At 35.7% G+C, this 27,627-nt stretch overlaps 6 protein-coding genes across 16 annotated transcripts in view; 5 read left to right on the top strand and 1 right to left on the bottom strand.

Moving 5' to 3' along the window:
- Window positions 1-14,546, top strand: part of LOC127495762 (gastrula zinc finger protein XlCGF8.2DB-like) — a 57,141-nt gene extending 42,595 nt beyond the window's left edge. Inside the window, exons 1-2 of one of the 5 annotated variants that reach the window (XM_051863016.1) lie at window positions 12,440-12,507; window positions 13,239-14,546. In XM_051863016.1, the coding sequence (XP_051718976.1) occupies window positions 12,456-12,507; window positions 13,239-14,074 (888 nt within the window). In that variant the 5' untranslated portion in view covers window positions 12,440-12,455 and the 3' untranslated portion in view covers window positions 14,075-14,546. The other 4 variants (XM_051863014.1, XM_051863018.1, XM_051863017.1 and 1 more) reach the window with 4 other exon arrangements.
- Window positions 1-27,627, top strand: part of LOC127495739 (zinc finger protein 436-like) — an 83,947-nt gene that overhangs the window by 47,420 nt on the left and 8,900 nt on the right. For 5 of the 6 annotated variants that reach the window (XM_051862958.1, XM_051862961.1, XM_051862959.1 and 2 more), the window contains one exon: window positions 168-2,134. The exons of the other annotated variant lie outside the window; for it this stretch is intronic. In XM_051862958.1, coding sequence (XP_051718918.1) covers window positions 168-1,261 — 1,094 coding nt within the window. In that variant the 3' untranslated portion in view covers window positions 1,262-2,134. Of the gene's footprint in view, window positions 1-167; window positions 2,135-27,627 lie in introns of those variants that run through there. 6 annotated transcript variants of the gene reach the window in all.
- The window catches only part of LOC127495752 (gastrula zinc finger protein XlCGF8.2DB-like), a 65,808-nt gene that overhangs the window by 25,919 nt on the left and 12,262 nt on the right, over window positions 1-27,627 (top strand). The gene's annotated exons all lie outside the window — the stretch shown is intronic.
- The window catches only part of LOC127495755 (zinc finger protein 239-like), a 62,032-nt gene that overhangs the window by 6,429 nt on the left and 27,976 nt on the right, over window positions 1-27,627 (top strand). The gene's annotated exons all lie outside the window — the stretch shown is intronic.
- Window positions 2,686-10,668, top strand: LOC127495720 (zinc finger protein 420-like). 2 transcript variants are annotated; one of them, XM_051862807.1, is made up of 2 exons: window positions 2,686-2,864; window positions 8,949-10,668. In XM_051862807.1, exons 1-2 carry the CDS (start codon window positions 2,759-2,761, stop codon window positions 10,427-10,429), a joined length of 1,587 nt encoding a protein of 528 aa, XP_051718767.1. In that variant the 5' UTR covers window positions 2,686-2,758; the 3' UTR covers window positions 10,430-10,668. The 2 variants fall into 2 exon arrangements, with proteins under 2 accessions (XP_051718767.1, XP_051718766.1); XM_051862806.1 differs by lacking the exon at window positions 2,686-2,864 and adding an exon at window positions 8,406-8,709.
- Window positions 16,514-26,935, bottom strand: LOC127495715 (tripartite motif-containing protein 16-like). Its single transcript, XM_051862777.1, has 7 exons — window positions 26,764-26,935; window positions 23,739-24,339; window positions 21,359-21,445; window positions 21,020-21,253; window positions 20,788-20,938; window positions 19,472-19,531; window positions 16,514-18,460 (listed from the first exon to the last, which is right to left on the bottom strand). The coding sequence occupies exons 2-7, from the start codon at window positions 24,333-24,335 to the stop codon at window positions 17,925-17,927; spliced, it is 1,665 nt and encodes a 554-aa protein (XP_051718737.1). The 5' UTR covers window positions 24,336-24,339; window positions 26,764-26,935; the 3' UTR covers window positions 16,514-17,924.

Raw genomic sequence — 27,627 nt, forward strand, 5'->3', positions numbered from 1 at the left:
TGAGGTTATCCGCTTACTTACCCTTAAACATACTCGGGTATGTCACGTAACGTGCTTTCTGGGATACACCCCTGATCTCTTGTTGTCTTTGTGTTAGTAATGTTAACTTGACTTGTCACATTTATTTTCCTTAAACTGATTCAAACTACCTTATACATTTATTTTAGACCAGATGGAAGTGATGGAGCAAAAACACAAACTGAATGAAGAGGAGGAGAAACATGACTTCAAAACTCAAGGAACAAAAGCCAAAAAGCTGCACACCTGCTCACAGTGTGGAAATAGTTTCCAAGATAAAAGAAACTTTAACAGACACATGAGAGTTCACACTGGAGAAAAACCGTATACGTGCACTCAGTGTGGAAAGAGTTTTTCGCAATCATCAAGTCTCTGTAATCATCTGCTCCTTCACTCTGGACAAAAACCATTTAACTGTGATCAGTGTGGTAAAGATTTTATTTCGTCATCAAATCTAAAAAAACACCTGAAAATTCATTCAAATGAGAGGCCTTATGTGTGTTCTCTCTGTGGGAAGAGTTTTTCACGACTGAACAGTTTTAAACTGCACCAGAAAACACATAATGAAGTGAGAGATCATGTGTGTTGTGACTGTGGGAAGAGCTTTACTACATCTAGTCATCTGAAACAGCACCAAATAATTCATACTGGAGAAAAACCTTACAAGTGCTCATATTGTGACAAGAGTTTCACACGGTCTGGACAACTGAAAATACATGAGCGAGTTCATACTGGAGAGAAGCCGTACCACTGTACTCAGTGTGGAAAGCGTTTAAAAGATGCAACAGGTTTAAAAATTCATCTGCGCATTCACTCTGGAGAAAAACCATTTAACTGTGATCAGTGTGATAGAAAGTTCATTTCGTCATCACATTTAAAAAAACACCAGAAAGGTCATTCAGATGAGAGGCCCCACTTATGTTCTTTGTGTGGAAAGAGTTATTCAAGACTGGATCATTTCAAACTGCACCAGAAATCACATAATGAAGTGAAAGATCATTTATGTTGTGAATGTGGGAAGAGCTTTACTACAGCTGACAATCTGAAACAGCACCAAAGAATTCACACTGGAGAAAAACCTTACAAGTGCTCATATTGTGACAAGAGTTTCGCTCTGTCTGGAAACATGAAATCACATGAGCGACTTCATACTGGAGAGAAGCCATATCAGTGTACTCAGTGTGAGAAGAGTTTTAGACATTTATCAAGTCTTCACGCTCATATTAATAAATGTTGCAAGTGATCAACATTTGTTTTCATGTCAAATACATTAAATTCTGTGAGATAAAATATGGAGTTTGTCTTAAAAGCACAATATCATCTAGATTAAAGCTGTCCACTGGCCTTCCTGTGAGTTTTTTGTAAGGGTGTTTACAAGACCACGATGTACTAAAAACAGACCTTTGCCAGATTGTTCTTTGTGGTGCTGGTTTGTTACAGCTCTCTGTCAGTTTAATGTTCTTACAACAAGTTTTTTCTACTTTTGTTTCTCTGGCACCTTCCTACAGATTCATTCTCCAGCCCAGGTCATTTCCAACTCTTGCTTTTCTTCAGCTGCAAATCAGCTGAACTTGATCTTTTCTGTTGAACATTTTTTTTCCTCTGTGAACATTTAATAAACTGTTAATTAAATTCCCTCTGCATTTAATGAACACAGAGAATGAGTTATGTAGTTTCAATCACATTAATGTGTTTAATCATTCTATCTTAATACTGTGATAAATATGTTTGGGATGTACAGCATTATTGTAAACCCAAATTACCAGGTATGTAAATATACAAAGAGGTTGGAGTTCATTTTATCCTTTATTGTTGACTGCTTAAGAACAATAAAGTACCAAAGCTTCAGTTCAGCAGAAAAAAATAGAAGCTAATATTAAACAATAAACAAACTGTTGATCATTTGCATTATTTACTATGGTTTTAAAGCTCCTGTTGCACTAAGTTGTAAGCTTGGAAAAAAGAGGATTTACAGGACAGCAGGATTTCAAAACTGGAAACATAATTATAATAGTGTTTTATTAAAAATCCCTTGTATGTTATTACTGAAAGAACAGATCAGCTGAAATTAAATGTTATCTATACACTCTGTATGATTAAAAAAAAATTAAACGAGTAGCATACTTCACTGACTGATTTTTAAGTAATGCATTTGTCCTTATTACAGTATTCTAACGAAATGTTTTATTTAACCTGTTCTTTTTGATCTTTGTCAGGTTAGATGCCATATTAAATTAAACATGGTCTTTATGTAGTCTTTATGACGCGCACTGAATAAATGTCCTAGATCATATAGTTTTTTCACAACTCACAATTTTACCGGGGTAACGGCTGCATTTCTGCTGTTTCAAAAGCGCCATCTATTGTCAGAGAGTAAATGCGCATTTTCATTCAGCGTGTTGAGGTTGTTTACATCCTAATGCGCATGTCTCTTTGACGCAGCACACGCGCAGTGTTGTACATAACTGGTTGATGGAAAAAATATTCTAAAAATAAATTCTAAATAAGTCGTAATAAGGAATTATTCTATGTATTTCTAAGTGCCCACGATAACAATTCGTGCACACTTCTGTTCTGATTGTAACTAACGTTAATTCCTCTTTTTCCAATGCAACGTTCTGCTCTCCAATAGGTGGCGCAAATGCGCCTTTAAAACGTTTTACAAACTACCAGAAAACGTAAAAGAAGATGATCGCCTTGAGAAGAAGTAACAGGAGAAATCCAATAGAAAACAATTGCTATGTGCCATACTATTGTAAAGATGGAGTTTGTTAAAGAGGAGACTGAAGATATGAGTGATCCAGAACCATCCAGAATAAAACATGAAGATACTGAGGAACAAATAGGTTGGTGTCCAGTTCTTGGTTGCTGACTACAAAGCTTTGGTGGATGTGAAATAATGAGCTGATAAATTATATAGAAATGCATTTAAATGATAATAATCTTGTATAGCAATTGTTAAAGCTGCAGTCCGTAACTTTTGGTTAAAAATTATCCAAAATCAATAACCAGCCAGCGTTCAAAACTATCTCCTTACCTTAGCCCGATTCACAACAGTAAGCTTGTAATAATGTTTTATAATAAAATTATACTAGTGGATTTCCGCGGGAAATTCGAGCATGCAGCAGTTCGTCTTTGCGTCATTACGTCACGTCTGTAAACATAAAGGAAGGAGTCCAGGCTAGACTATGCATATAGGATGCTGCTGGTAGCGGATCATTTATAGCCTTTTCTCACAGCATCTGAAATAATTAAACTTATAATTTTGATAGCGGATTGTAATCCAGAAAGGTCCAAATGACAATCATCAGTGACAACTGGAGATTCAGCTGTAGTCAAAAGCAAAAGACTTCGGACTGCGGAGTGGCTACAGAAATTGAAATCTACAGGCAATGCTAATACACACTAAATACATAGTCACGCAATGCTTAACATTAACAATTTGAGAAAGTAACAACAACAATAATAATTTGCACGGTTTGATGCGAGATGAGCTAAGTGATTGTTAGATTTAATCACCATTGGCAGCGAGATTTATTGTAGGCTAATGCTTTTCCCCTCAAAACAATAGCGGCAGACATGTTGCTTACTTGTTCAGATGACATTTTCCGGTGAAAATTCCTACTTTGGTCATATTTCAAGACTATAATCTATGATTCTAAAGTACAGTATCCACACCGTTATGGTAACTGACAGCAAACATTAGATTAATCCGTGCTGAGGAGCTGTGCCGATGCACAATGCACGTAAAGACAATAATTCGCATGTCACTGCAATTGCAGGTTGCAAACAGAGATGGCGACAAAGAGGCAAAAGTTACGGACAGCAGCTTTAAACACAGTTTGATTGTATTAACAAGAGAATGACAGAACTAAAATTTGCAATATTAAAGGATTAATTCACTTTCAAAAGAAAATTACCCCAAGCTTTACTCACCCTCAAGCCATCCTAGGCGTACATGACTGTCTTCTTTCTGACGAACACAATCAGAGATATATTAATAAATATCGTGATGCATCCGAGCTTTATAAGTAGGAGTTACCACACGAGTATGAGCTGAAGAAAGTGCTTCCATCCATCATAAACATATTCGACACGGCTCCGGGGGGTTAATAAAGGCCTTCTGAAGCGAAGCGATGCATTTGTGTAAAAAAATATCCATATTTAACAAGTTATGAAGTAAAATATCGAGTTTCCGCCAGACCATTGACGTGTCGCCAGTTCCGTTTTTTTTTTTTTTCGTAATTTGAATACGGAATGCGGTAGATATTTTACTTCATAACTTGTTAAATATGTTTTTTTTTTTTTTTTTTGCACAAACGCATCACTTCGCAAGGCCTTTATTAACCCCCCAGAGCCGTGTCGAATGTGTTTACGATAAGGTTATGATATCTGCCATTATAAAGCTTGGATGCTTCAGGATATTTATTAATATAACTCAGATTGTGTTCATCAGAAAGAAGAAAGTCATATACACCTAAAATGGCTTGAGGGCAAGGAAAGCTTGGGGTAATTTTCATTTGAAAGTGAACTAATCCTTTAATGATACTCTGTTGCTTTCTTCTTTTAAATCAGAGTTCACTTGGACTTATTTTAACCACAAAATTTTTTTATTTTAGACTGGATAGAGATGAAACCACAAAGACACAAACTTAATGAAGCAGAAAAGGAATGTCACAACTTCACAACTCAAAGAACAAAAGCTAATAAGCACACCTGCTCTCAGTGTGGAAAGAGTTTCCAAAATAAGGGAAACCTAAATGTACACATAAGAGTTCACACTGGAGAGAAACCGTATACATGCACTCAGTGCGGAAAGCGTTTCCAAAATAAAGGAAACCTTAACAAACACACAAGAGTTCACACTGGAGAGAAACCGTTTACATGCAGTCAGTGTGGAAAGAGTTTCAGACAAAGAGGAAACCTTAATGCACACATGAGAATTTACACTGGAGTGAAACCATTTAACTGTGATCAGTGTGGTAAACATTTTCAATTATCTAAACATTTAAAACAACACCTGAAGGTTCATTCAGATGAGAGGCCTTATGTGTGTTCTTTCTGTGGAAAGAGATTTTCACGTCTGGATAATTGTAAACAGCACCAGAAATCACATAATGAAGTGAGAGATCATGTGTGTTTGGACTGTGGGAAGAGCTTTACTAGAGCTGACTGTCTGAAACGGCACCAAAGAATTCATACTGGAGAAAAACCTTACAAGTGCTCATATTGTGACAAGAGTTTCACTCTGACTGGACGCCTGAAAACACATGAGCGAATTCATACTGGAGAGAAGCCGTACCACTGTACTCAGTGTGAGAAGAGTTTCATAAGTGCCAAAGGTCTCAGATATCATCTGTACATTCACACTGGAGAAAAACCATTTAAGTGTGATCATTGTGATAAAAAGTTTAAAACGTTATCAAATCTAAAACTACACCTGAAAGTTCATTCAGATGAGAGGCCTCACTTGTGTCCTTTTTGTGGAAAGAGTTTTTCAAGGCTGATCACTTGTAAACTGCACCAAAGAATTCATACTGGAGAAAAACCTTTCAAGTGCTCATACTGTGACAAGAGTTTCACTCATTCTGGAAACCTGAAAACACATGAGCGACTTCATACTGGAGAGAAGCCGTACCACTGTACTCAGGAGAGAGTTTCACCCAGTCAAAAACTCTAGTGATTCATATTAAGAAACATTGTTACACTGAATAAATGTTATCCTCAGATCTAGTGCTTTCAGTATAATGTGAGATTCAGGTAAAATAAATGTATAGAAATTCCACAACATTTGTAGAGGTGTTTTTATGTTTTGTTGTACACTGTTATGTTGGGGAACAAATGTATTCAGTCACTTTAATTTAATTTATGAATTTTAATTCTTAATTCATCTAAATTTAGAGACTGGAAATAAATGTAACAAAACCTCAAAAGTCATTTGTCATTGGTCTATACAAAATTATTAGTATTCAAATTTATTCTTTTGATAAATGTCTTTTTTATTAGTCTTATTAATCTCTATAAATTCTAGTCATTGATAGTGTATTCATGTAATCATCATTAATCGTTATATTCCTTATGCTGCATAATTATTCTTACATGTTATTAATTTCTTTAGTCATTTATATATACATTTTACTATATGCTCTGATATGTTTATTTCCAAATGTGTCTCTTCTGTGCTGAAAGTTCGAGTGGGTGTATTTTCCTTCAGAATTGATAAAGTGACGTACCTTTGTATCAAAACAGACAACTGTTTCTTAGTTTTATATATATATATATATATATATATATATATATATATATTACGTGTGTAGACCTATATATATATAGTATAAATATATAATATATATATATATATATATATATGTAGGCCTACACACGTATTAGTGCTGTCAATCAATTAAAAATTAACTAATCGCACGTTTTCTGTAGTAAATCGCAATTAAAAACATTGGAGTTTTTAATATTTTGATACTGCCATAATTTCACAGTTTATTTCCAAATTAATGTAGAAATACTTAAATGTTTTAAATATTTGTTTTATGGTATCTTTTTATGAATGAAGGCCAGTATCACTGATACTAATACTGCTACTGATGTTGTTTTTTTGTTTTGTTTTTTTAATTAATTATAGACATTCAACATTAGTAAAACTGAAAGCTATCAATTTCAACATTTTTAGGCTTAAAAAAATATTTTTGTTATGTTTTTATGCACAAAAAGTATTGTTGTCGCTTCATAATATTAAAGGAACACTCCACTTTTTTTGAAAATAGGCTCATTTTCCAACTCCCCTAGAGTTAAACAGTTGAGTTTTACTGTTTTCGAATCCATTCAGCCGATCTCCGGGTCTGGCGGTACCACTTTTAGCATAGCTTAGCATAGTTCATTGAATCTGATTAGACCGTTAGCATCTCATTAAAAAATGACCAAAGAGTTTCGATGTTTTTCCTATTTAAAACTTGACTCTTCTGTAGTTACATCGTGTACTAAGACCGACGCAAAATGAAAAGTTGCGATTTTCTAGGCCGATATGACTAGGAACTATACTGTCATTCCGGCGTAATAATCAAGGAACTTTGCTGCCGTACCATGGCTGCAGCAGGCGCAATGATATTACGCAGCGTCTCTCACAAATGTCTCAATGGTTGCAAGGGACGCTCCCTGTGCAAGCAGGGGGTCACAGGCGCTGCGTAATATCATTGCACCTGCTGCAGCCATGGTACGGCAGCAAAGTTCCTTGATCATTACGCCGGAATGACAGTATAGTTCCTAGCCATATCGGCCTAGAAAATCGCAACTTTTCATTTTCCATTGGTCTTAGTACACAATGTAACTACAGAAGAGTCAAGTTTTAAATAGGAAAAATATTGAAACTCTTTGGTCATTTTTTAACAAGATGCTAACGGTCTAATCAGATTCAATGAACTATGCTAAGCTATGCTAAAAGTGGTACCGCCAGACCCAGAGATCGGCTGAATGGATTCGAAAACGGTAAAACTCAACTGTTTAACTCTAGGGGAGTTGAAAAATGAGCCTATTTTCAAAAAAACTGGAGTGTTCCTTTAAGATTGAACCACTGCAGTCACGTTGAGTATTTTAATGTTGTTTTTACTACTTATCTAGACTTTGAATGTAATTTCGTTGCTTTCAATGGAGGATAAAAAAAACCTCTCAGATTTAATCAGAATATCTTAGATTGTTTTCCGAAGATGAACGAAGGTCTTACGGGTGTTAAACGACATGAGGGTGAGTAATTAATGACAGAAATTTCATTTTTGAGTGAACTAACTCATTTAATACTGCTCTATGAGGATACTTGACAAACGGACATTTTGGTATAATTTTATGTCACTGTTTGTTCAAGAGAACTCGATTTAACGACAGGCCTCGTGCTCTTTTTGTGGAAGGAATGGTTTAAAAACAACAGCGCAAGAAAACAGACTTATTTATAAATTCAAACATTTCTCTCCTCTGCTTTAGTTTTGTTTTGTCAAATTGCTTGTGATGTTCATCATGTTCCACAAATGATGTCATCTATAGACTGTGTATGATAAAAAAAAAATCGTATTTCACTGACTTTGTGTGTGATTTTAGGTATTGCGATTGTCCATTATTATAGTATTTTTAGATGCATTATTTCACATCGGGTAACTGGTTAACGGGTAACGGCTGGATTTTTGCTGTTCCAAAAGCGCCATCTATTGTCAGAGAATGAATGTGCATTTTCATTCAGCGTGTTGTTTGTTTACATTCTAATGCGCATGTCTCTTTGACGCAGCACACGCGCAGTGTTGTACATTTAACCGTTTGATGGAAAAGAATTCTAAAAATACATTCTAAAATTCTAAATAGATCTTAAGTAATTATTCACTGTTTTGAAGTGCCCATAACACGCTCACTTCTGTTCTGATTGGAACTAATGTTATTTCTCTGTTTTTCCAACGCAATTGCTCTGGACTCCAATAGATGGCGCAAATGCGCCTTAAAGCGGTTATAAACTACCAGAAAACGTAAAAGAAGAAGATGATCGTCTTGAGAAGCTGTAACAGAAGAAATCCAATAACAAACAATTGAAATCTATGTGCCGTACTATTGTAAAGATGGACTTTATTAAGGAGGAGATTGAAGACATGAGTTATCCAGAACCATCCAGAATAAAACAAGAAGATACTGAGGAACAAATAGGTTGGTGTCCGTTTTTGATCGTTGTCTGGTTCACCAGATTTGGTGGATGTGAAATAATGAGCTCATAAATTATATAGAAGTGCATCTAAATTTGTAGCAATTGTTAAACACAGTTTGATTGTATTAGCAAGAAAATGACAGAACGAAACTTTGGCACATTAAAGATATTCTTTTGCTTTCTTCTTTAAAATAAGAGTTCACTTGGACTTATTTTAACCACAAAATGTTTTTTATTTTAGACTGGATAGAGATGAAACCACAAAGACACAAACTTAATGAAGCAGAAAAGGAATGTCACAACTTCACAACTCAAAGAACAAAAGATAATAAGCCGCACATCTGCTCTCAGTGTGGAAAGAGTTTTCAATATAAAGCAAACCTTAATAGACACATAAGAGTTCACCCTGGAGAAAAACCGTATACATGCACTCAGTGTGGAAAAAGTTTCAGAGAAAAAGGAAACCTTAATGCACACATGAGAATTCACACTGGAGTGAAACCATTTAACTGTGATCAGTGTGGTAAACATTTTCATTCATCTAAACATTTAAAACAACACCTGAAAGTTCATTCAGATGAGAAGCCTTATGTGTGTTCCTTCTGTGGAAAGAGTTTTTCACGTCTGGATCATTGTAAACATCACCAGAAAACACATGATGAAGTGAAAGATCATGTGTGTTGTGACTGTGGGAAGAGCTTTACTACAGCTGACAATATGAAACAACATCAAAGAATTCATACTGGAGAAAAACCTTACAAGTGCTCATATTGTGACAAGAGTTTCACTCACTCTGGAAACCTGAAAATACATGAGCGAGTTCATACTGGAGAGAAGCCGTACCACTGTACTCAGTGTGAGAAGAGTTTCATAAGTGCCAAAGGTCTCAGTTATCATCTGTACATTCACACTGGAGAAAAACCATTTAATTGTGATCATTGTGATAAAAAGTTTAAAACATCATTATATCTAAAACTACACATGATAGTTCATTCAGATGAGAGGCCGCACTTGTGTCCTTTCTGTGGAAAGAGTTTTTCACGGCTGATCACTTGTAAACAGCACCAGAAAACACATGATGAAGTGAGAGATCATGTGTGTTGTGACTGTGGGAAGAGCTTTATTACAGCTGGCAATCTGAAACAGCACCAAAGAATTCATACTGGAGAAAAACCTTACAAGTGCTCATATTGTGACAAGAGTTTCACTGTGTCTGGACAACTGAAATCACACGAGCGAGTTCATACTGGAGAGAAGCCGTACCACTGTACTCAGTGTGGGAAGAGTTTCAAAGATGGAACGGGTTTCAAAAATCATCTCCGCCGTCACTCTGGAGAAAAGCCATTTAACTGTGATCAGTGTGGTAGAAAGTTCATTACATCTTCACATCTAAAAAAACACCTGAGTGTTCATACAGATGAGAAGCCTCATTCGTGTTCTTTGTGTGGAAAGAGTTTTTCAAGGCTGGATCAATGTAAAAAGCACCAGAAAACACATAATGAAGTGAAAGATCATGTGTGTTGTGACTGTGGGAAGAGCTTTAATAGAGTTGACCATCTGAAACAGCATCAAAGAATTCATACTGGAGAAAGACCTTACAAGTGCTCATATTGTGACAAGAGTTTTACTTATTCTGGACAACGGAAATCACATGAGCGACTTCATACTGGAAAGAAGCCGCAGAGAGAGTTTCACCCAGTCAAATACTCTAGTGATTCATAGTAAAAAAAAAAAACATTGTTACACTGAACAAATCTTATCTCTACAAATCTTGTGGCATTTCTATACATTTATTTTTACTGAATCTCACATTATTTATCTGAAAGCACTAGATCTGAGGATGTTTTTTTCAGTTTTGTTGAACAGAATATGTATTCAGTCACTTAAATTTATGAATTTGAATTCTTTGTTTGAAACCCCCTATGTAAAATTAGAGAAATAAATGTAACACAAACCTACAATCAGTCATTTGTCATTAGTGTATGCGAAATTATTAGTATTCAAATTGATCCTTTTCATTAGTGTCTTTTATTTATTTATTTTAATAATTATTCCTTTGTATGAGTCTTATTAATCTCTTCTTTATGAATTCTGTAGTCATCATAGCTGTGCATTCATTTAAAAATCATTAATCATTATATTGCTATTACACCATTTATGAAATAATGGATAAATCTGTTTGACCTTTTCTTATTCGACCAAAACAAAAGTTCAGGAGGATGTAAGTTTCCTGCATTTATATTCTTTGCCCTTATTTTCTGCTTCTTCTCTTCTTCATCTGCTTGTATTCTGCAAATATCTCACTTCTTTTGGGTCCTTCTTTCTCTTATACTCTGATCTTCACAATCTTCATCTAGATACAATATTTCGGAATTTATTATAAACTATAGAATAAGATCGATCTTATTTATTTTGTTTAAACTTATATTTTGCTATTATAATTTTCATGTTTACTTCTTTCATTTGTTTTTATAATTTTACATTTTTACTTAATAAATTAGTTATTGATATCTGACATAATCAGTCATTATGAAACTCTTCAATTTGAGTTAATTTTAGGTTCTTTGATTTTGTTCGTTTATAAGCAGACACGTTTCTAACAAAAAAGAAATTTCCACTTTGTGTTATTTTATGTGTTAGTCCATATTTAAGACAATAAAAACATTAACAACATGCATGTGAGATAAACTAGATGGGTGTGATGATGCTTTATATACATTAATGATATTAAATTAAAGAGACGGGTAATAAATATGGAACTTTTTAGTAAGTACTGGGCACACAATTAAGATAAAGTGGTTAGATTATGTATTGATTTAGTAAGCTAGCTAGTTTCGTCTTTACACATCCTCATGTTCTGTATTACCAAGAATATCCAGTACATTATTAAAAATAAAGGTTCTTTATTGGCATTGATGGTTCCATGAAGAACCTTTAACATCCATGGAAACTTCTTATAGTGAAATGTTCTTCACACTAAGGGAAAAACTGGTTCTTTTAAGAACTCTTCACGGTTCTCTGGAAAACTAAGAATGGTTATTCTATCACTATTAAAAATAAAGGATTGATTGCAATGCTCCTTGTGTAAGTCGCATAAAGCGTAAAAATGTAAATATTTCACTGACATTTCTTTCTTTATGTATGATTACTGTGAGTAGGCTAATGTGTTAGTTAGCATTTTAGTCAAATGTTTTACCTACCTTAAAAAAGATTTAAATATTGTATTTCTTTAGTAATGAATTCATGATGTTCTTGACTACTACTTTTACTTTCATCAGAGTCATTAACAAATTAACAGCGTAGGCTTAATCAAAGCAACATAAATCGTGTGTCTATTTAATTTGATCTTTCATGCTCTAATGTTACCATCTCATATGACTGACAATCGCTATTCAAACTTGTGATGGTTTCAGGAATCTCAGAATCATTCAGCGCCTCCTGGAGGAAGACGAGCGAATAACACATGCGACACCCGCAGACGCGGTACGGTGTGTTGCCAAGTCCGCGGTTTTCCCGCGAAATTGGGCTACTTTTACACTGTCGCCGCGGGTTATTTTTCATGTCTGCGGGTTGAAACGAACCCGAATAACATGATATTTAGTCCCTGAATAGCGAATCTTACCAGGGGAACCCCGCCAAAACACGACCCTCTGGAACTTGATGTTTACCGGAGGACGCATTGGGCTAGTTTTGAGTAGCAATTGGAGGGTTTTGTTGTGAAAACCTGGCAACCCTGGCGGTACGGTAGATGTTCACGACAAAAGGAGCACGTTTACGGCTGTATCACGGCGGAGTGTTGTGTGAGTTTTGTTTTGATTTCTAATTATACTGTGCGGACGAATAGAATATCTGGCAAGACATCAGTTTTTAAAAATAAGAAGATATGTGGTATGTCTGATAATTGTTTGGTTTTAAAATTCAGTTTTTTATATAAAAGTTGATTGTTGCCCTATTGTTCAATGGAATCAAACATGTATTTGCCGTTTTTTGCCAGTTTTCTTTTATTTTTATATTCTTTCTGTCCAGCTTGTTCTTGATGTTTTTTTTAATATATATATATATATATATATATATATATATATATATATTATTATTATTATTATATAAAAAATGATATATGTATATATGACTAGGAACTATGATTAGGAAATATTGACTATGTAAATAGAAAATAAATACAAGCAAAAAGAATCACTAAAACAGAAATATTATAACTTATGTTGTATGTTTTGGTCAAAAGATCACACTGCGATCACACAGTGAAAACATTGTCATGATTTTACTGTTTACTGCCAAACAACATTAAGATAAAGCATCAGGCAGTTGATTAGATCTGTAAATAATAGGAGCAGTGAAATTACAGAATTAAAAATGAAAAATGCAATGGACTAAATGATCATAATAGTTGTCTTTTTATTATTTCAACATCAGAATGACAGAATTAAATGTATCTATTCAAAGAGATACACATACAAATCTCTGTTGCTCATGATTTGATTTTCAATACATTTTTTTTTTTTTTTTTAAGTAGATATAATGGAGGTGAAAGAGGAAAGTGAAGAACTGAATGTAGTGGAGAAGTGTGAGAAACCTCAGAGTCTTTCAGCTGGAGGAGAATCTCTTAATCGCTCAAGAACTGAAGAGAATGTCTCAGGAAACAGATCTCGAAGAACAAAAGCCAAAAAGTCTTTCGCATGCCATCATTGTGAAAAGAGTTTTGAAGTAAAAAAAGGCCTTAATAGTCATATAAGATCTCACCCTGTAGAAACACTTTTCACTTGCCCGCAGTGTGGAAGGAGTTTTACACATAGAAACAGACTTAAGAGACACTTGAGAGTTCATACTGGAGAGAAACCGTACACCTGTCCTCAGTGTGGAAAGAGTTTCATACAAAAAGTACACCTCATCAGGCACATAAGAGTTCACACTGGAGAGAAGCCATATTCATGCCCTCAATGTGGAAAGAGTTTCGCTGCCGCATCGGCTCTCAGAGTTCATCTGCGCATTCATACTGGAGAAAGACCATTTAACTGTGATCAGTGTGGCAAAAAGTTTATTTCATCATCACATCTGAAATGCCACATGAACATTCATGCAGATAAGAGGCCTCATGTGTGTTCGTATTGTGGAAAGAGTTTTTCATGGGTCGAATCGTTTAGACGGCATGAGAAAATGCATACCGGTGAGAAAGACCATGTGTGTTTGGAGTGTGGAAAGACTTTTGCGACAGCTTCCCAATTAAAAAGGCACTTAAGAGTTCATACAGGAGAGAAGCCGTACTACTGTACTCTGTGTGGAGAGAGTTTCACCCGAGCAAGTTGGGTAGGGGTTCATATGAAAAACCATTGTCCAAAGATGTCACAGTGATTGAAGTTAAATAAGTAAAATAATTCTGTTCTGTTGTAATTTTTTTGTCAACCAAAGCAATGTCGAATGAAATGTAAAGATGAGTATATCACATCTTACAGGATTAAGATTTGAAATGTGTACTATGGCAACTACATATAACGCCTTTAGACCAAAATGTACACAAATGTAACAAAAACAAAACAAAATAATAAATATAAGAATATAGCTAATGTCCCCCCCTAAAACAACAATCAGCCATTTGTATGCATGAAAAGATATCAATTTAATTTAGAGAGATAAGATATCAATAACTTTAATTTAGATTTTTTATTTTTTTTTATTTTGTGCTACTGTTATGTGAAACTCCTTTATGTAAAATGACATCTATTGCAATATAAATATTCTCTGCATTAAATGCATTAAATATTCTCTGCAATATAAAAAGTCATCTGTTTTCTCTGACACAATAAAATGAACGTTTCACTGACAATCTGGAAGCTGTGTGAGTCCTTTATAGCATTTAACTTGTTCATATACGAAGGCATTAAAGGGTTAGTTCACCGAAAAATGAAAATAATGTCATTTACTACTCATGTCGTTCCACACCCGTAAGACCTTCGTTCATCTTCGGAACACAAATTAAGATATTTTTGATGAAATCCAATGGCCCAGTGAGGCCTCTATTGAGAGCAATGTCACTGAACCTCTCAAGATCCAGAAAGGTTCTCAAAACATATTTAAAACAGTTCATGTGAGTACAGTGGTTCAACCTTAATGTTATGAAGCGACGAGAATACTTTTTGTGCGCCAAAAAAACTCAAAATACTTTTCAACAATATCTAGTGACGGCCGATTTCAAAACACTGCTTCATGAAGCTTCGAAGCTTGACGAATATTTTGTTTCAGAGCGCTAAAGTCATGTGATTTCTGTAAACAAGCTTCGTTACGTCATAAGTGTTTCAGAATTTCAATAGCTCAAGTGACTTTGGCAGTTTGATACACGATCCGAACTACTGATTCGAAACAAAAGATTTGTAAAGTTTCGAAGCTTCATGAAGCAGTGTTTTGAAATTGCCCATCACTAGATATTGTTGAAAAGTCGTTATTTTGGCGCACAAAAAGTATTCTCGTCACTTTATAACATTAAGGTTGAACCACTGTAGTCACATGAACTGTTTTAAATATGTTTTTAGTACCTTTCTGGATCTTGAGAGGTTCAGTGACATTGCTGGCAATGCAGGCCCCACTGAGCCATCGGATTTCATCCAAAATATCTTAATTTGTGTTCCGAAGATGAACAAAGGTCTTAAGGGTGTGGAACGACATGAGGGTGAGTAATAAATTACAATATTTTCATTTTTGGGTGAACTAACCCTTTAAAAGATTTTAAAATCAATTTAAGGATGATAATCCTGACGTTTGTCTCGTAAAATGTGCTTAATGTGAAAATTTACAGAAGATCTCAGACATCACCCTAACGAATGAGGTGAAAGCGTAAGTGATCATAGGATTGAATGTTAAAGGGATAGTTCACCCAAAAATGAAAATTGTGTCATCATTTACTCCCAGTCAAGTTGTTCCAAACTTGTATAAATTTCTTTGTTCTGCTGAACACAAAGGAAGACATTTGAAAGAAAGTTTGTAACCAAGCAGATCTCACCCCCAAATTAACTACCATAATATTTTTTTTCCTTACTATAGTAGTCAATGTGGCGCAATATCAGCTTGAATACAAACATTCTTCCAAATATCTTCCTTTGTGTACAGCAGAACAAAGAAATTTATATAGGTTTGGAAGGGGGAGTAAATGATGACACAATTTTCATTTTTGGGTGAACTATCCCTTTAAAGTCGGCATGAAACTGAAGTTGCAATAGTCTTCTGTTTTGATGTATTTCCAAGTGAAACGGCTTGTAAAACATGAATAAATGTAGAGCAGGACCTGATTTTGTCCGTAGGGAACTGGGCTGTAGTGGTTCTTGATTGTCATTAAAGGAAGGTTAGGCAATGTTTTTCATAAACACTTTTGTGTTATACATAACCACAAACGAGAACCAACAAAGACTGAGGGAGAACACAGGGAATATATACAGAGGAGCAAACGAGACTAATCAACAAGACACACCTGAACTAAGGACACTAATCAATCTGTAACCAAGGAGACAAACAAGTGGCGGGAAACAGAGAACAAAGGAACATGTGACACAGAAACATAAACACAGAACATTATGTCAGCGAATAAATACATAGATCGGCATTTAACGTTTGTGTCCTAATTGTCTGGTGGTTGAATTTCTGTTAAGCATGTTGATTTTGAAGACGTTGAAATCAATAATATTGAGAAAATTTGTGCGATCTCGAATATAAGCCAGATGCTAAATGTACTGGGGAAATTAGCTCTGACGAGGACAGTGATAATACATGTGCTCAAAATGAACCCTTCAAAGCTCCAAAAGGTACCGAAATATGCTTTATTTTATTCTTCTGTAACTGTACTCTAATATCAGGAGAGTTTTATATTATTGCAGAAGTAGTAGAAGTACCTGTACACAGAAAGATTGCAAGAAAAGCTTGTAACTAAACATTACTTAAGGCTATTATCTATTCATCAATTTATTGATATAGGAACTGTTTTCATGGCAAGTAAGCTTCAGTCATAATGCTTCCTCCATTGCAAGCCTCTGCACCCCTCTAATGCTGCCCTACTTGCGGGTGACTTTCGCCTTCTTTGACCTGACATCACGTCATTAATAAACATTTAGAACAGGAGTGTCTAAACTCGGTCCTGTCATGCAGAGTTTAGCTCCAACCCCAATTAAACACACCTGAAGCAGCTAATCAAGGGCTAATTAGGAATACTAGAAACTTTCAGGCAGGTATGTTGAGGCAAGTTGGAGCTAAACTCTGCAGGACAGTGGCCCTCCAGGACCGAGCTTGGACACCCCTGATTTAAATCATCGATTTTCAAAAATTGTAAATTGATTTAAATCAGCGGAAGAAATAATCGTGATTCATATGTGAATCGATTTTTTTCCCCCACCCCTACTGTGAATGTACAATACTTTGTGTTATTAGTTTATTCTGATTGTGTTTGTCTACAATTTTAATATAAATTAAAGCTGCAAGCAGCGATGAAAGGGCCCTCGCACCCGGGCTCACCGCCACCCGTTGGCCTTAGGAAAACAGTGAACAGTGGGCGACATGCATGTAAGCGAGAAAATACAGGCGAATTATGGCAAAGTCATTTCAAAGTGCCACACTTCCTGCTGCCAACAGGTGGTGCTTTGACTGTAACTGAATATTGCCATGTTGATGTCTTCAGACCAGGACTATTATCAAACATGTGAAGTTTGGAGCAGATCGGACACTGTATGCCTGAGTTACAACAACTTCCTGTTTCATGGCGAAACATCGAATTTTGAATTTTGTCAGGCGAAAACTTTGTCTTCAGCGAAAACTCAAGATCTTCTCAATTTAACATCGCTAAGGCCTTAAGATTAGACAGACCGTATATGATGTGGTCTACCGAATTTCATACCTGTACGTGAAATGTAGCGCGAATTGAAATTTTGTAGGTGGCGCTATCGAGCCATTTTGCAACACCTAATTCTGAAACCCATATCAGATGTAAATTTTCACCCCTTCTGACGCGTGTGCAAAGTTTCATGAGTTTTCGAGTATGTTTAGGCCCTCAAAAATGCGATTCATTTCGGAGAAGAAGAATTGACCGTGCAATTCCAATAGGGTCGTCACACCATCGGTGCTCGGGCCCTAATTAAGATAAGAACACATTTGATAAGGATTCAATGCAGAAGTATAGATTCTCAAAGGGTTCACTAGTGGATATGACAAATTAATTCTACACGATTTAATTGGTTAGACAACACAGTTTCATCGCTGCCTGTCTATCTAATCCAAACACAGCGTAGAGCGGCTGAGTGAATGTGGTCTGGACTCTGTGGATGAGGCTCATTGTGTGTGAAACACTGTAGAAGGACAAAATCCCTGCGCTGTGATCTACATACACTCCTATTCTTCTGGACACTACAGGAAGGACAGTCTCTATGTTATTGTGACAGAATGAGCAGAAAGTGGGAGTGCAGTATAAACTCCAGGACTGATCATTAAACCCAGCTACACTCTCAGGACCATCTCCCTTCCTGCTGATGCTCTTATACGCCACTCCTATAACCACTCCTAATGTCCCATTACCAGCCCACTCCACCTCCCAGTAACAGCGTCCAGTCAAACTCTCGACACAGAATGCTTGACACCAATAATCAAATCTGTCTGGATGATCGGGATACGGCAGACTTGTCTCAGAGCAAGCGATCACTGTGTTCTCCTCAAACGGACGGAGCCAACTATTCACTGAGTTCAGATCCAGAGTCAACAGACGGGAATCTGATGGAGATAAAGAGATCATGACCTTCCATCATTAATATAACTCTTTAGCAGGGTCCAAGATAGTTTTATAATCCTAAAGTTGGACTTTTTTAAATGTGTCTCTGATGGCTCGTTTCCACCGAGCGGTACAATTCAGGACGGTAAACCCTGATCCGGCTTGCGTTTCCATCGCCAACAGTACCCTTACTTGATAGGCGTGGCATATGCCTGAAAGTAGTGATCAACATCATCCTCGTGTGAAGAAGAAAGTGACAGTAAACAACAATGGAGGACATCCAGCAGCTTTGTTTGAGCAAAGGCTGAAGGCAAGGAAAAACAGCAGAAAAATACACATTGTATTGCGTTGTCATTTTCCTTGTAGCATGCGCAAGTGACAATTCTCTGCCAACCAATCAGTGTTCTGCAGTGAGTGTAGCTCCACCCTTTTGGTACCGGTACTATTGGTACTATTGTGTTTGGTACCCCAACGGAAGGGTCCCAAAAAAACCGCTCGGTGGAAACGAGCCATAAGACTGCTAAAATCATCAATGAAACCTCAATCCTGTTAGGTAAAATTTCATATAGGGCTGCAACAAATCTATGCTATACACTGAAACCAAAATAGTATAAACAAATTATTTAAAAGGCAACATAGTATGTTATTACCTATAAACAATCATTTATTCTTCCTGTAGGGTAAAAGCAACCCCATTTCATGATTTACTTGTGTTACAAGCATCAAATACGGTTCAATTTACAGTAAAACCTGTCTATTCATGTCCATCAACAAATTTTCTATGAAAATGAATAGTTTTCTCTCACTCCCTTTCCATTTGATGACACACATTTTCAGTAATTTAAATAATTAATAATAAAATTTGTTAATGATTATTTTTATTGCTGATTTTATAATGAGAATTGTTGCAGCCCATGTAACACACAAAGTAAAAAAGGCCATTAACTTACTGTAAAACAGTCAAACTCTCCAACAAGACTGAATTTTAGATATGATTTTTCATAGTAACTTACATTGTAGGAATTCCTCTCTGGTCTGATATTCAGGAGCTCCAATGACATGGATGGATTCCACTACAGACACCAAAACACAAATGCAGTTTAATTCTCACAAAGGAAAAAAAATAAAATAATAATATATATATATATACATACAAAAAAAAAGCTGAATTTATTAAAATGACCCAGTTCAAAAGTTTGTGAACCTTTGCTTCTTAATACTGTGTGTGGTTACCTGGATGATCTACGAGTGTTTGTTTGTTTTGTGATGTTGTTCATGAGTCTCTTGTTTGTCCTGAGCAGTTAAACTGAGCTCTGTTCTGCAGAAAAATCCTCCTGGTCCTGCAGATTCTTCAGTTTAAGGATTTTTTGCATATTTGAACCCTTTCCAGCAGTGACTGTATGATTTTGAGATCCGTCTTTTCACACTGAGGACAACTGAGGGACTCAAACACAACTAATAAAAAAGGTTCAAACATTCACTGATGCTCCAGAAGGAAACATGATGCATTAAGAGTCGGGGGTGAAAACTTTTGAACAGGATGAAGATGTCAAAATTTTCTTATTTTGTTTAAGTATCTTTTTCTTTTTTTTTTTTTTTTCATTTAGGTACTGCCCTTCGGAAGCAACAGAAAATACTTGCATGTTTCCCAGAGACAAATTAAGCACAATTTACATTGATCTTCAAATTCAAAGTTTTCACCCCCCGGCTCTTAATGCATCATGTTTCCTTCTGGAGCATCAGTGAATGTTTGAACCTTTTTTAATAGTTGTGTTTGAGTCCCTCAGTTGTCCTCAGTGTGAAAAGATGGATCTCAAAATCATTCAGTGACTGCTGGAAAGGGTTCAAATATGCAGAAGATGCTGGAAAACTGAAGAATCTGCAGGACCTGGAGGATTTTTCTGAAGAACAGAGCTCAGTTTAACTGATCAGAACAAACAAGGGACTCATTAACAACCATCACAAAACAATTGTAGATCATCGAGGTAATGACACACATTATTAAGAATCAAGGGTTCCCAAACTTTTGAATGGGGTTATTTTAATAAATTCAGCTATTTTTTGACTATATGTAAACATCTTTTATGTAAAATATCTTACTCAGGACAGTACTAAATAAAAAAATAACATGCATTTTGTATGATCTCTCTTTTTTTCTTAAAATTATTCACATTTTCACAGATTCTGCAAGTGGTTCCCATACTTTTTCATGCAACTATATATATATATATATATATATATATATATATATATATATATATGTCGACAGCCATATACGTGTATGCATGTATGGTGCTGAACTCATTTCTGAGAGTAGACTAGTGTTTACCTATTCTGTTAGTATTTTCTATAGTCTCTCTGGAGAACTGCTGCAGTTTGTCTGTGAGTTGTGAGAATGATCTCACTATGTTGTCAAAAGACAGATGAGAACTGATACCGAAGCCGTCTGTAGATACAGGGTGATAGAGAGACGGCAAACCCTACAGACACAAAGACAAAAACACAAACTGTAATTCCAGAACCTTGTTAAAGTCCTCAGTGTTTGAGAAGATCTGTGTTACCTGGAGGAAATGAACATGATCCCTTCGCTGTGAAAGCTGCTTCATCTCAGCATCTCTCCTCCTCAAATCATCGATCTTCTGCTCCAGTCCCTCCAGTCGTTCTTCAGCTCGACTCACTGCAAATCGTTCCTGATCTCTGATCAGCTGTGTCACCTCAGAGCGACGTCTCTCAATGGAGGAGATGAGCTCTGTGAAGGTCCTCTCACTGTCCTCCACTGCGGTCTGTGCAGAGCGCTGTTACACACACATCACAATCACACAGTGACTTCAGTGGGACTAGAAGAGCTCCAGCACTGGAGGAAAGTCCAAACTGAAACTTATCTTCTTCTCCAAACTCACCTTATGAGACTCCACAGCCTCTCTCAGCTCTTTCTGTCTCTGCTGGATTATCATCTGTGTTTCTATCAGTGTTTCCTCAAAATGCCTCTACAGAAAAAGATATATGAATACATCTTGTCACAACATTTAATAACGTTTTTACTCCAAACTCACTTCATAACGACAATTGAGCATCCTTCTGTGAGATGATGTGGCTTCTTACACAGAATAAGGCAGTCGTGTGTTTATTAGTCATGTTTAATTAATCAAAGCGTTTCAGTCTTCTGTTTATTCAGCTACAGCAATAGTATGATGCCCATAGGAATTTCCTGAAATGATGCATGTTATCTACTTGTACGGCAGGGCATATTTGTAGTTTTTTGCGCAAGAGCGCCCTCTGGCTTTCAGATGGAGAAGCATTTACTACTGATCACAGAGCCGTACAGCTCCGACAAGCTGCGTATAAAATAATCACAGCCTTTGCCAAATCACGTGCGGTTCAATTGCAAAAAAATCGTGCAGCCCTTATATATATATATATATATATATATATATATATATATATATATATATATATAAATTGAACGTGCTCCTCCCAACGTTGTTTATAAAACATCATAAATGTATTATAACCGTGCTGAATAAAATTCGTCCCCTTGGAATTATAAGGTTCTATCTGACATTTTCGTCAAAATTGAGTTATTCACATATTCATACTCTGTGACAAATTATTTACATTATGTGATGTTTCTTTTTTTAAGTTGTGTACATTTTGGTACTTCTTCTTAGAAAACAAAAAGTTTCTATATACAAAGTCGCACTCTAACTTGGTTCTATAAGGTTCTATCTGCGTGAGCCAATCAGCACTTCGAATGCACACACGACGACCAATCAGGATCAGCGTTCTTTGTCATGTTGCCGCGATAGCGGAAGAGAGCCCAGAAAAACGCTAAATCGGAGAAGAGAAGTCTAAATAATTTCACACAACACTAACAGTTTATTAGAAACCTCATGATCGACTATTTTATTTATGATCTTGTCAATGACAGCAGCCCAAATTCCAGAGAATTACAGTCTTTTTGTGTGTTTTGCTTGTTCTTTTCAGTTAGACACCACGCTAACGTTAGCCAGCAGCGCCATTAAGAGGATAGGTCCGGTTTTTGTAGTCTCACTTATTTCCAGTCACGTCATTGTCATATGAGGGAAAGTTATGTATATATTAGGTTATGTTTTAACCGTGATCCATCCTGTGTACTTGAATTGAGTTGTATGTAGCTATAAAGCTCTACGCTATGGCATACTGGATTAAAGTGTATACTAGATTAAGTGAGATGAATTTTACATAGATTTTACATTGTTGGTAAAAACTGAGTTGTTGCATAGTTGAAGTAATTTAAATATTTTAAATTATATATAGTCAGTGAAACATTTTTCAATGTTTATTAAACTTTGTTAAACACCTTTGCTGAAGCATTGTCTGTTTTGCAGTTTTTTAGTCTTAAAATGTCTTAAATTTTACAATATTAAGCCTTAAAGGTCAAATAGTCAATAATTTAATTGATGGGGTTTTAATTACAACAATAGACGTTAGCATGTTATTTCAGAAATACCGATGTCTAGAGAGAAAGCCATTTCACCTGTCCCACTTTTGTGGAATAAAGTCCTGTCAGATGTATTACAGTAGCTGCTTTCTGTCTAAACAAAAGGAAACTTAAACTTAAATGGTTCCTGCAATAATGTGTTAAATTGTCCATCATATTCCTACCTAAGTTTAACATCTGCACTGGACCAAACATTTAGTGCTGCCTTTTATGCTTAACTTGAACAAGAAAAAAATATTAATTTAAAATATGCAATAAATATCATAAAAACCATTTCTCATGCATGTCAACACATTGTTACAACACTAATTGTATGTTTTAAAACAAATTATAAGCAAACTGTTTGTTTCTTGAAAATTATTGATTCAATTAATTTTTTTTTTTGTCAAATAGAACTTTATAATTCCAAGCGAAAAGTGTTTTTTTAGAATTAGAAGGTTCTATCTGCATTTGACCCGTTCCAAAAATTACAAATTTGAGAGGATATTGTATATTTAGAATACATTTAGGGTCCCTGTCATTTGTTTGAAAGAAACTTGTTCCCATATAGTTTTTGCTATATGGAATGCAAAAACTTTTAAGTTCAATATCTCAAAACTGCTCAGAACGCAGATAGAACCTTATAATTCCAAGGGGACGAATTATTAAAAACACATTTAAAATCGTAGTAGTACCAAACTTTGAGCGGTAATGTGTATTATATTTCAGAGTGAATGATCTATGTATGTGTTCATTACTGAAATTCCACATCAGTTACCCTGACTGAGAGAAAAATCACAAGATCCAGTAGAGAGCAATACCTGTTTCTCTGTTCTTGCTTCTGCAGTTGATACAGTGTCATGATTTTTGTGTTCATCCACCAAACACAGCATACAGACACACTGCTGGTCAGTACGGCAGTAAATTTCCAACATTTTACCATGTTTAGGGCAGATCATCTCCCGCAGTTGTTCAGTGGCATCCATCAGATTGTGTCCTTTACCTCCGAAGAGGCTCTCATGTTGTTGAAGGTGATTTTGACAGTAAGAGCTTTGGCACTCCAGACACGACTTCACTGCTTTCTGTTTATTTCCAGTGCAGGAGTCGCACGGAACATCTTCAGATCCAGTGGGATCAACTGCAGGAGGATCAGCAGCAGGAGTAGCAGCTTGGAGACTCGTCTTCTTTAGTTCCTCCACCAGCTCAGCAAACACCACATTCTTATGTAAAACTGGTCTTGGATTGAAAGTATGATTGCATAATGGACATCTGTAGATTTCCCTCTGATTCCAGCTGTTTGTGATGCAGCTCATACAGTAACTGTGTCCACAGGGAATCGTCACCGGATCGTTCAGTAGATCCAGACACACTGGACAAGTGAGCCGATTCTGATCCACTGAAATACTGGCTCCTGCCATTTCACTGTATGAATACACAGACAGAACACACATCATTTGATTAGTTTATAAGTGTGCTATTTAGTGTTCCTTTGGATTGAGTGGGATCATAGACTATAGTGGGCATCGCATGTGTGACCAGTCGTTCTTCTGACATGACTGAAATGAGCAAGTGACACAGTAAATTGATTTGCTTTGTTATTTAACATCCAGGTTGTTTTCTCCTTGATTCAGCAAATCAGACCCCCCAAGGTGAATGTGAAAATGGATGTTTATGATCATTTTAGTACTAATTATTAAAGTTCTATCATAATAAAAGTTCCAATATTCAGTAATTAAAGCTACAAGCAGCGATGAAAAGGCCCTCGCACCGGGTGCCCCCGCCACCTGGTGGCCTTAGGGAAATGATAAATATTGGAAAAATATGGCAGTCATTTTGATGTGCCACACTTCCTGCTGCCAACAGGTGGCGCTTTGACTGTAACTGAATATTGCCATGTAGATGTCTTCAGGCCAGGACTCTAATAAAACATGTGAAGTTTGGGGCAGATCGGACATTGTATACCCAAGTTACAACAACTTCCCCTTCAGCGAAAACTCAAGATCTTCGCAATTTAATGTCGGCTTTTAGACTACACTGACCAAATTTGATGTTGAACTGATTAAATCTCTAGGAGGAGTTAGTTAAAATACAACGTCTGGAAATGGCAAAAACTGCCAAAATTTTGCAGAGAAAATTCAAAATATCTCACTTCCTGTTGGGTTTTCAGATTTTGCACTCGGGGACTTTTTTGTAGGGATTGGGCTGTTACATCTGTCTACCCAATTTCATAATTGTACGTGAAACGTAGCGCGAAGGGCGCTTAATTGAAATTTTGTAGGTGGCGCTATTGAGCCATTTTGCCACACCTAATTCTGAAACCCATATCAGATGTAAATTTTCACCACTTCTGACGCGTGTGCAAAGTTTCATGAATTTTCGAGCATGTTTAGGCCCTCAAAAATGCGATTCATTTTGGAGAAGAATAATAATTGACCGAGCAATTACAATAGGGTCCTCACACCATCGGTCCAGTATACTTTTAAGCATATTGGGTATATCATGACAAAATTTTAAAATTTTTAAAATTTTAAAACATAGCCTATTGATCATGCTTAATGTCAATAAATGGATACAAACACAGTAGTTTATCCTTCAAGAATATAGGCTACAACTATACCCCGTTTTTATTTAGAAAAAGTATTAATAGGTTGTAAAGTGTTTCCCATTTGACTGTATACATGTGTGATAATATTATGTCCTTCACGTTTATGTTAATACTTAACGACACAGAGTATGAGAAGATTTAATGTTAATGGATACAAAGACTGTAGTTTATCGTTACTTCAACAATAAAACAACTAGCCTATACAACTTTTTTATTATTTTAAAAATATATTAATAAATGTGTAACATTTTGTAAAGTGTTTCATTTGACTGTATATTTGATCGTATTATTTCCTTCATGTTCATGTTGTTACAAATGATAGACAGAGTATGAGATGTATTTAATGTTAAATAAAAATAGCCATTTAATACAAAGCCTTGAACAAGTGAAATGTGTTTCTCTGTATGAAAACAAATAGGATATTTAATAATATTTCTAAAATAATAGGTTTAAAACGTATTTAAACGACTCGTAATACATTTAAAAACATGCAAACAACAATTAAATACATGTTTGATATTAAATGCATATAAATCAGTGTCTTTAAGTAGGCTACAATTTGTCACAAGTTCACAACATGAACATACATAAGGAAATAATATGATTACATAATACAGTCAAGGGAGACATTTTACTATATGGTTACACATTTATTAATATATTTTCAAAATGATATGGTTAAAAGTATTTGTTCTCAGTTTATGCAAATTAGTTTTAGTTCAAAATTTACGTCTGTGACAAAATGGCTTGATAGCGCCACCTACAAAGTTAGTTAGTATGAACTAACAAAAAATACTTTGTATTATCCGTTAACATGGTAATAAAAAAAATCCTCATTGTAGCCTACATCATGATATCTTGAAGTAACTTTATTTTAAAATATTGTTGTTAAATATTGTAGACATAGATCAAAATCCATGTGAAAACAACTTATATTTAACAAAAGAAAATTACGTGTATGGGTAGCGAAACTATGACTGTTTAAGCTCCGACCCTCACTTCTCGTTCTGTGGCTGCGGTTCTGAAAACGAAACATTTATAGAGCAATGACATTCTATATTATAATAAATAAAACCTCTTGTGTCTACTTAGGCTTTAATTGTGTTGGCTTCAGCAAAAACGAAACTAACATTCAGGATGAGGCTCTAAAAGTTGGTAGAATGGCGCTGTAACTTGAATACAGTCACAAAATCGCAGCTGTATATGAACTCATATGTGACACAGTCGGATACTAAACTCACCTTATCTGGAGAAAATCACCACAAACTGCGCCTTCTGCGTCTTTAATTCCTGCGAATGGGTAATTAGTTGTTTGTTTTACTCTTTAGTTGAATGAAGGGCAAATAATCCGTAGATTTCCAAGCGTAGCTAATCGAGTAAGAGGCGTGAAGTGAACACTCAGGAAGCAGAAAGTTATCGTGAGTCACTCCATCTGTATGAAATTAAAGTTGCACGATTCACATTCACACTAGCAAACGAAAAGCTCGTGCTTTACTTTTAAATTTGCTGATATTTTATATTATTACACTATTTTCCCCAGAATTTATATTATTATTTAATTCTCCTATATGTTCATGCCAATTTCAGTAGAATTTATTTCTGAGCTGAATAGGTGATCTCAGTAAATAACCACATAAAAAAACAAACAAACAAAAAAACAGCATGAACACAACCAAAGAAAGTTTACATAAAATATATGAACATGAGAGACTGATATAGGCTATGATAATGCTGCATGTATGCTTGTGTAATCTGTACATATGCAAAACATTATTGATTTATTTATTTTCGGTGAGCTCAGAGGAAACAGTGGAACACATTTAGGAACTAAATTTAAAAGCGCATCAAAACAAGAACCCAAATCACATGTTAAATCAGCTAAAGAATGGCTGAAAACAAAAAATGTGTCCTGGGGCCTGTTTCAGGAAGGAGGCTAAGTGAAAACTCTGAGTATGTTAAAGGGTTAGTTCACCCAAAAATAAAAATAATGTCATTAATTACTCACCCTCATGTCGTTCTACACCCGCAAGACCTTCGTTCATCTTCGGGACACAAATTAAGATATTTTGATTAAATCTGATGGCTAAGTGAGGCCTCTATAGACA

The sequence above is a fragment of the Ctenopharyngodon idella genome, chromosome 15 (genome assembly GCF_019924925.1).
Source record: "Ctenopharyngodon idella isolate HZGC_01 chromosome 15, HZGC01, whole genome shotgun sequence".
Taxonomy (NCBI): domain Eukaryota; kingdom Metazoa; phylum Chordata; class Actinopteri; order Cypriniformes; family Xenocyprididae; genus Ctenopharyngodon; species Ctenopharyngodon idella.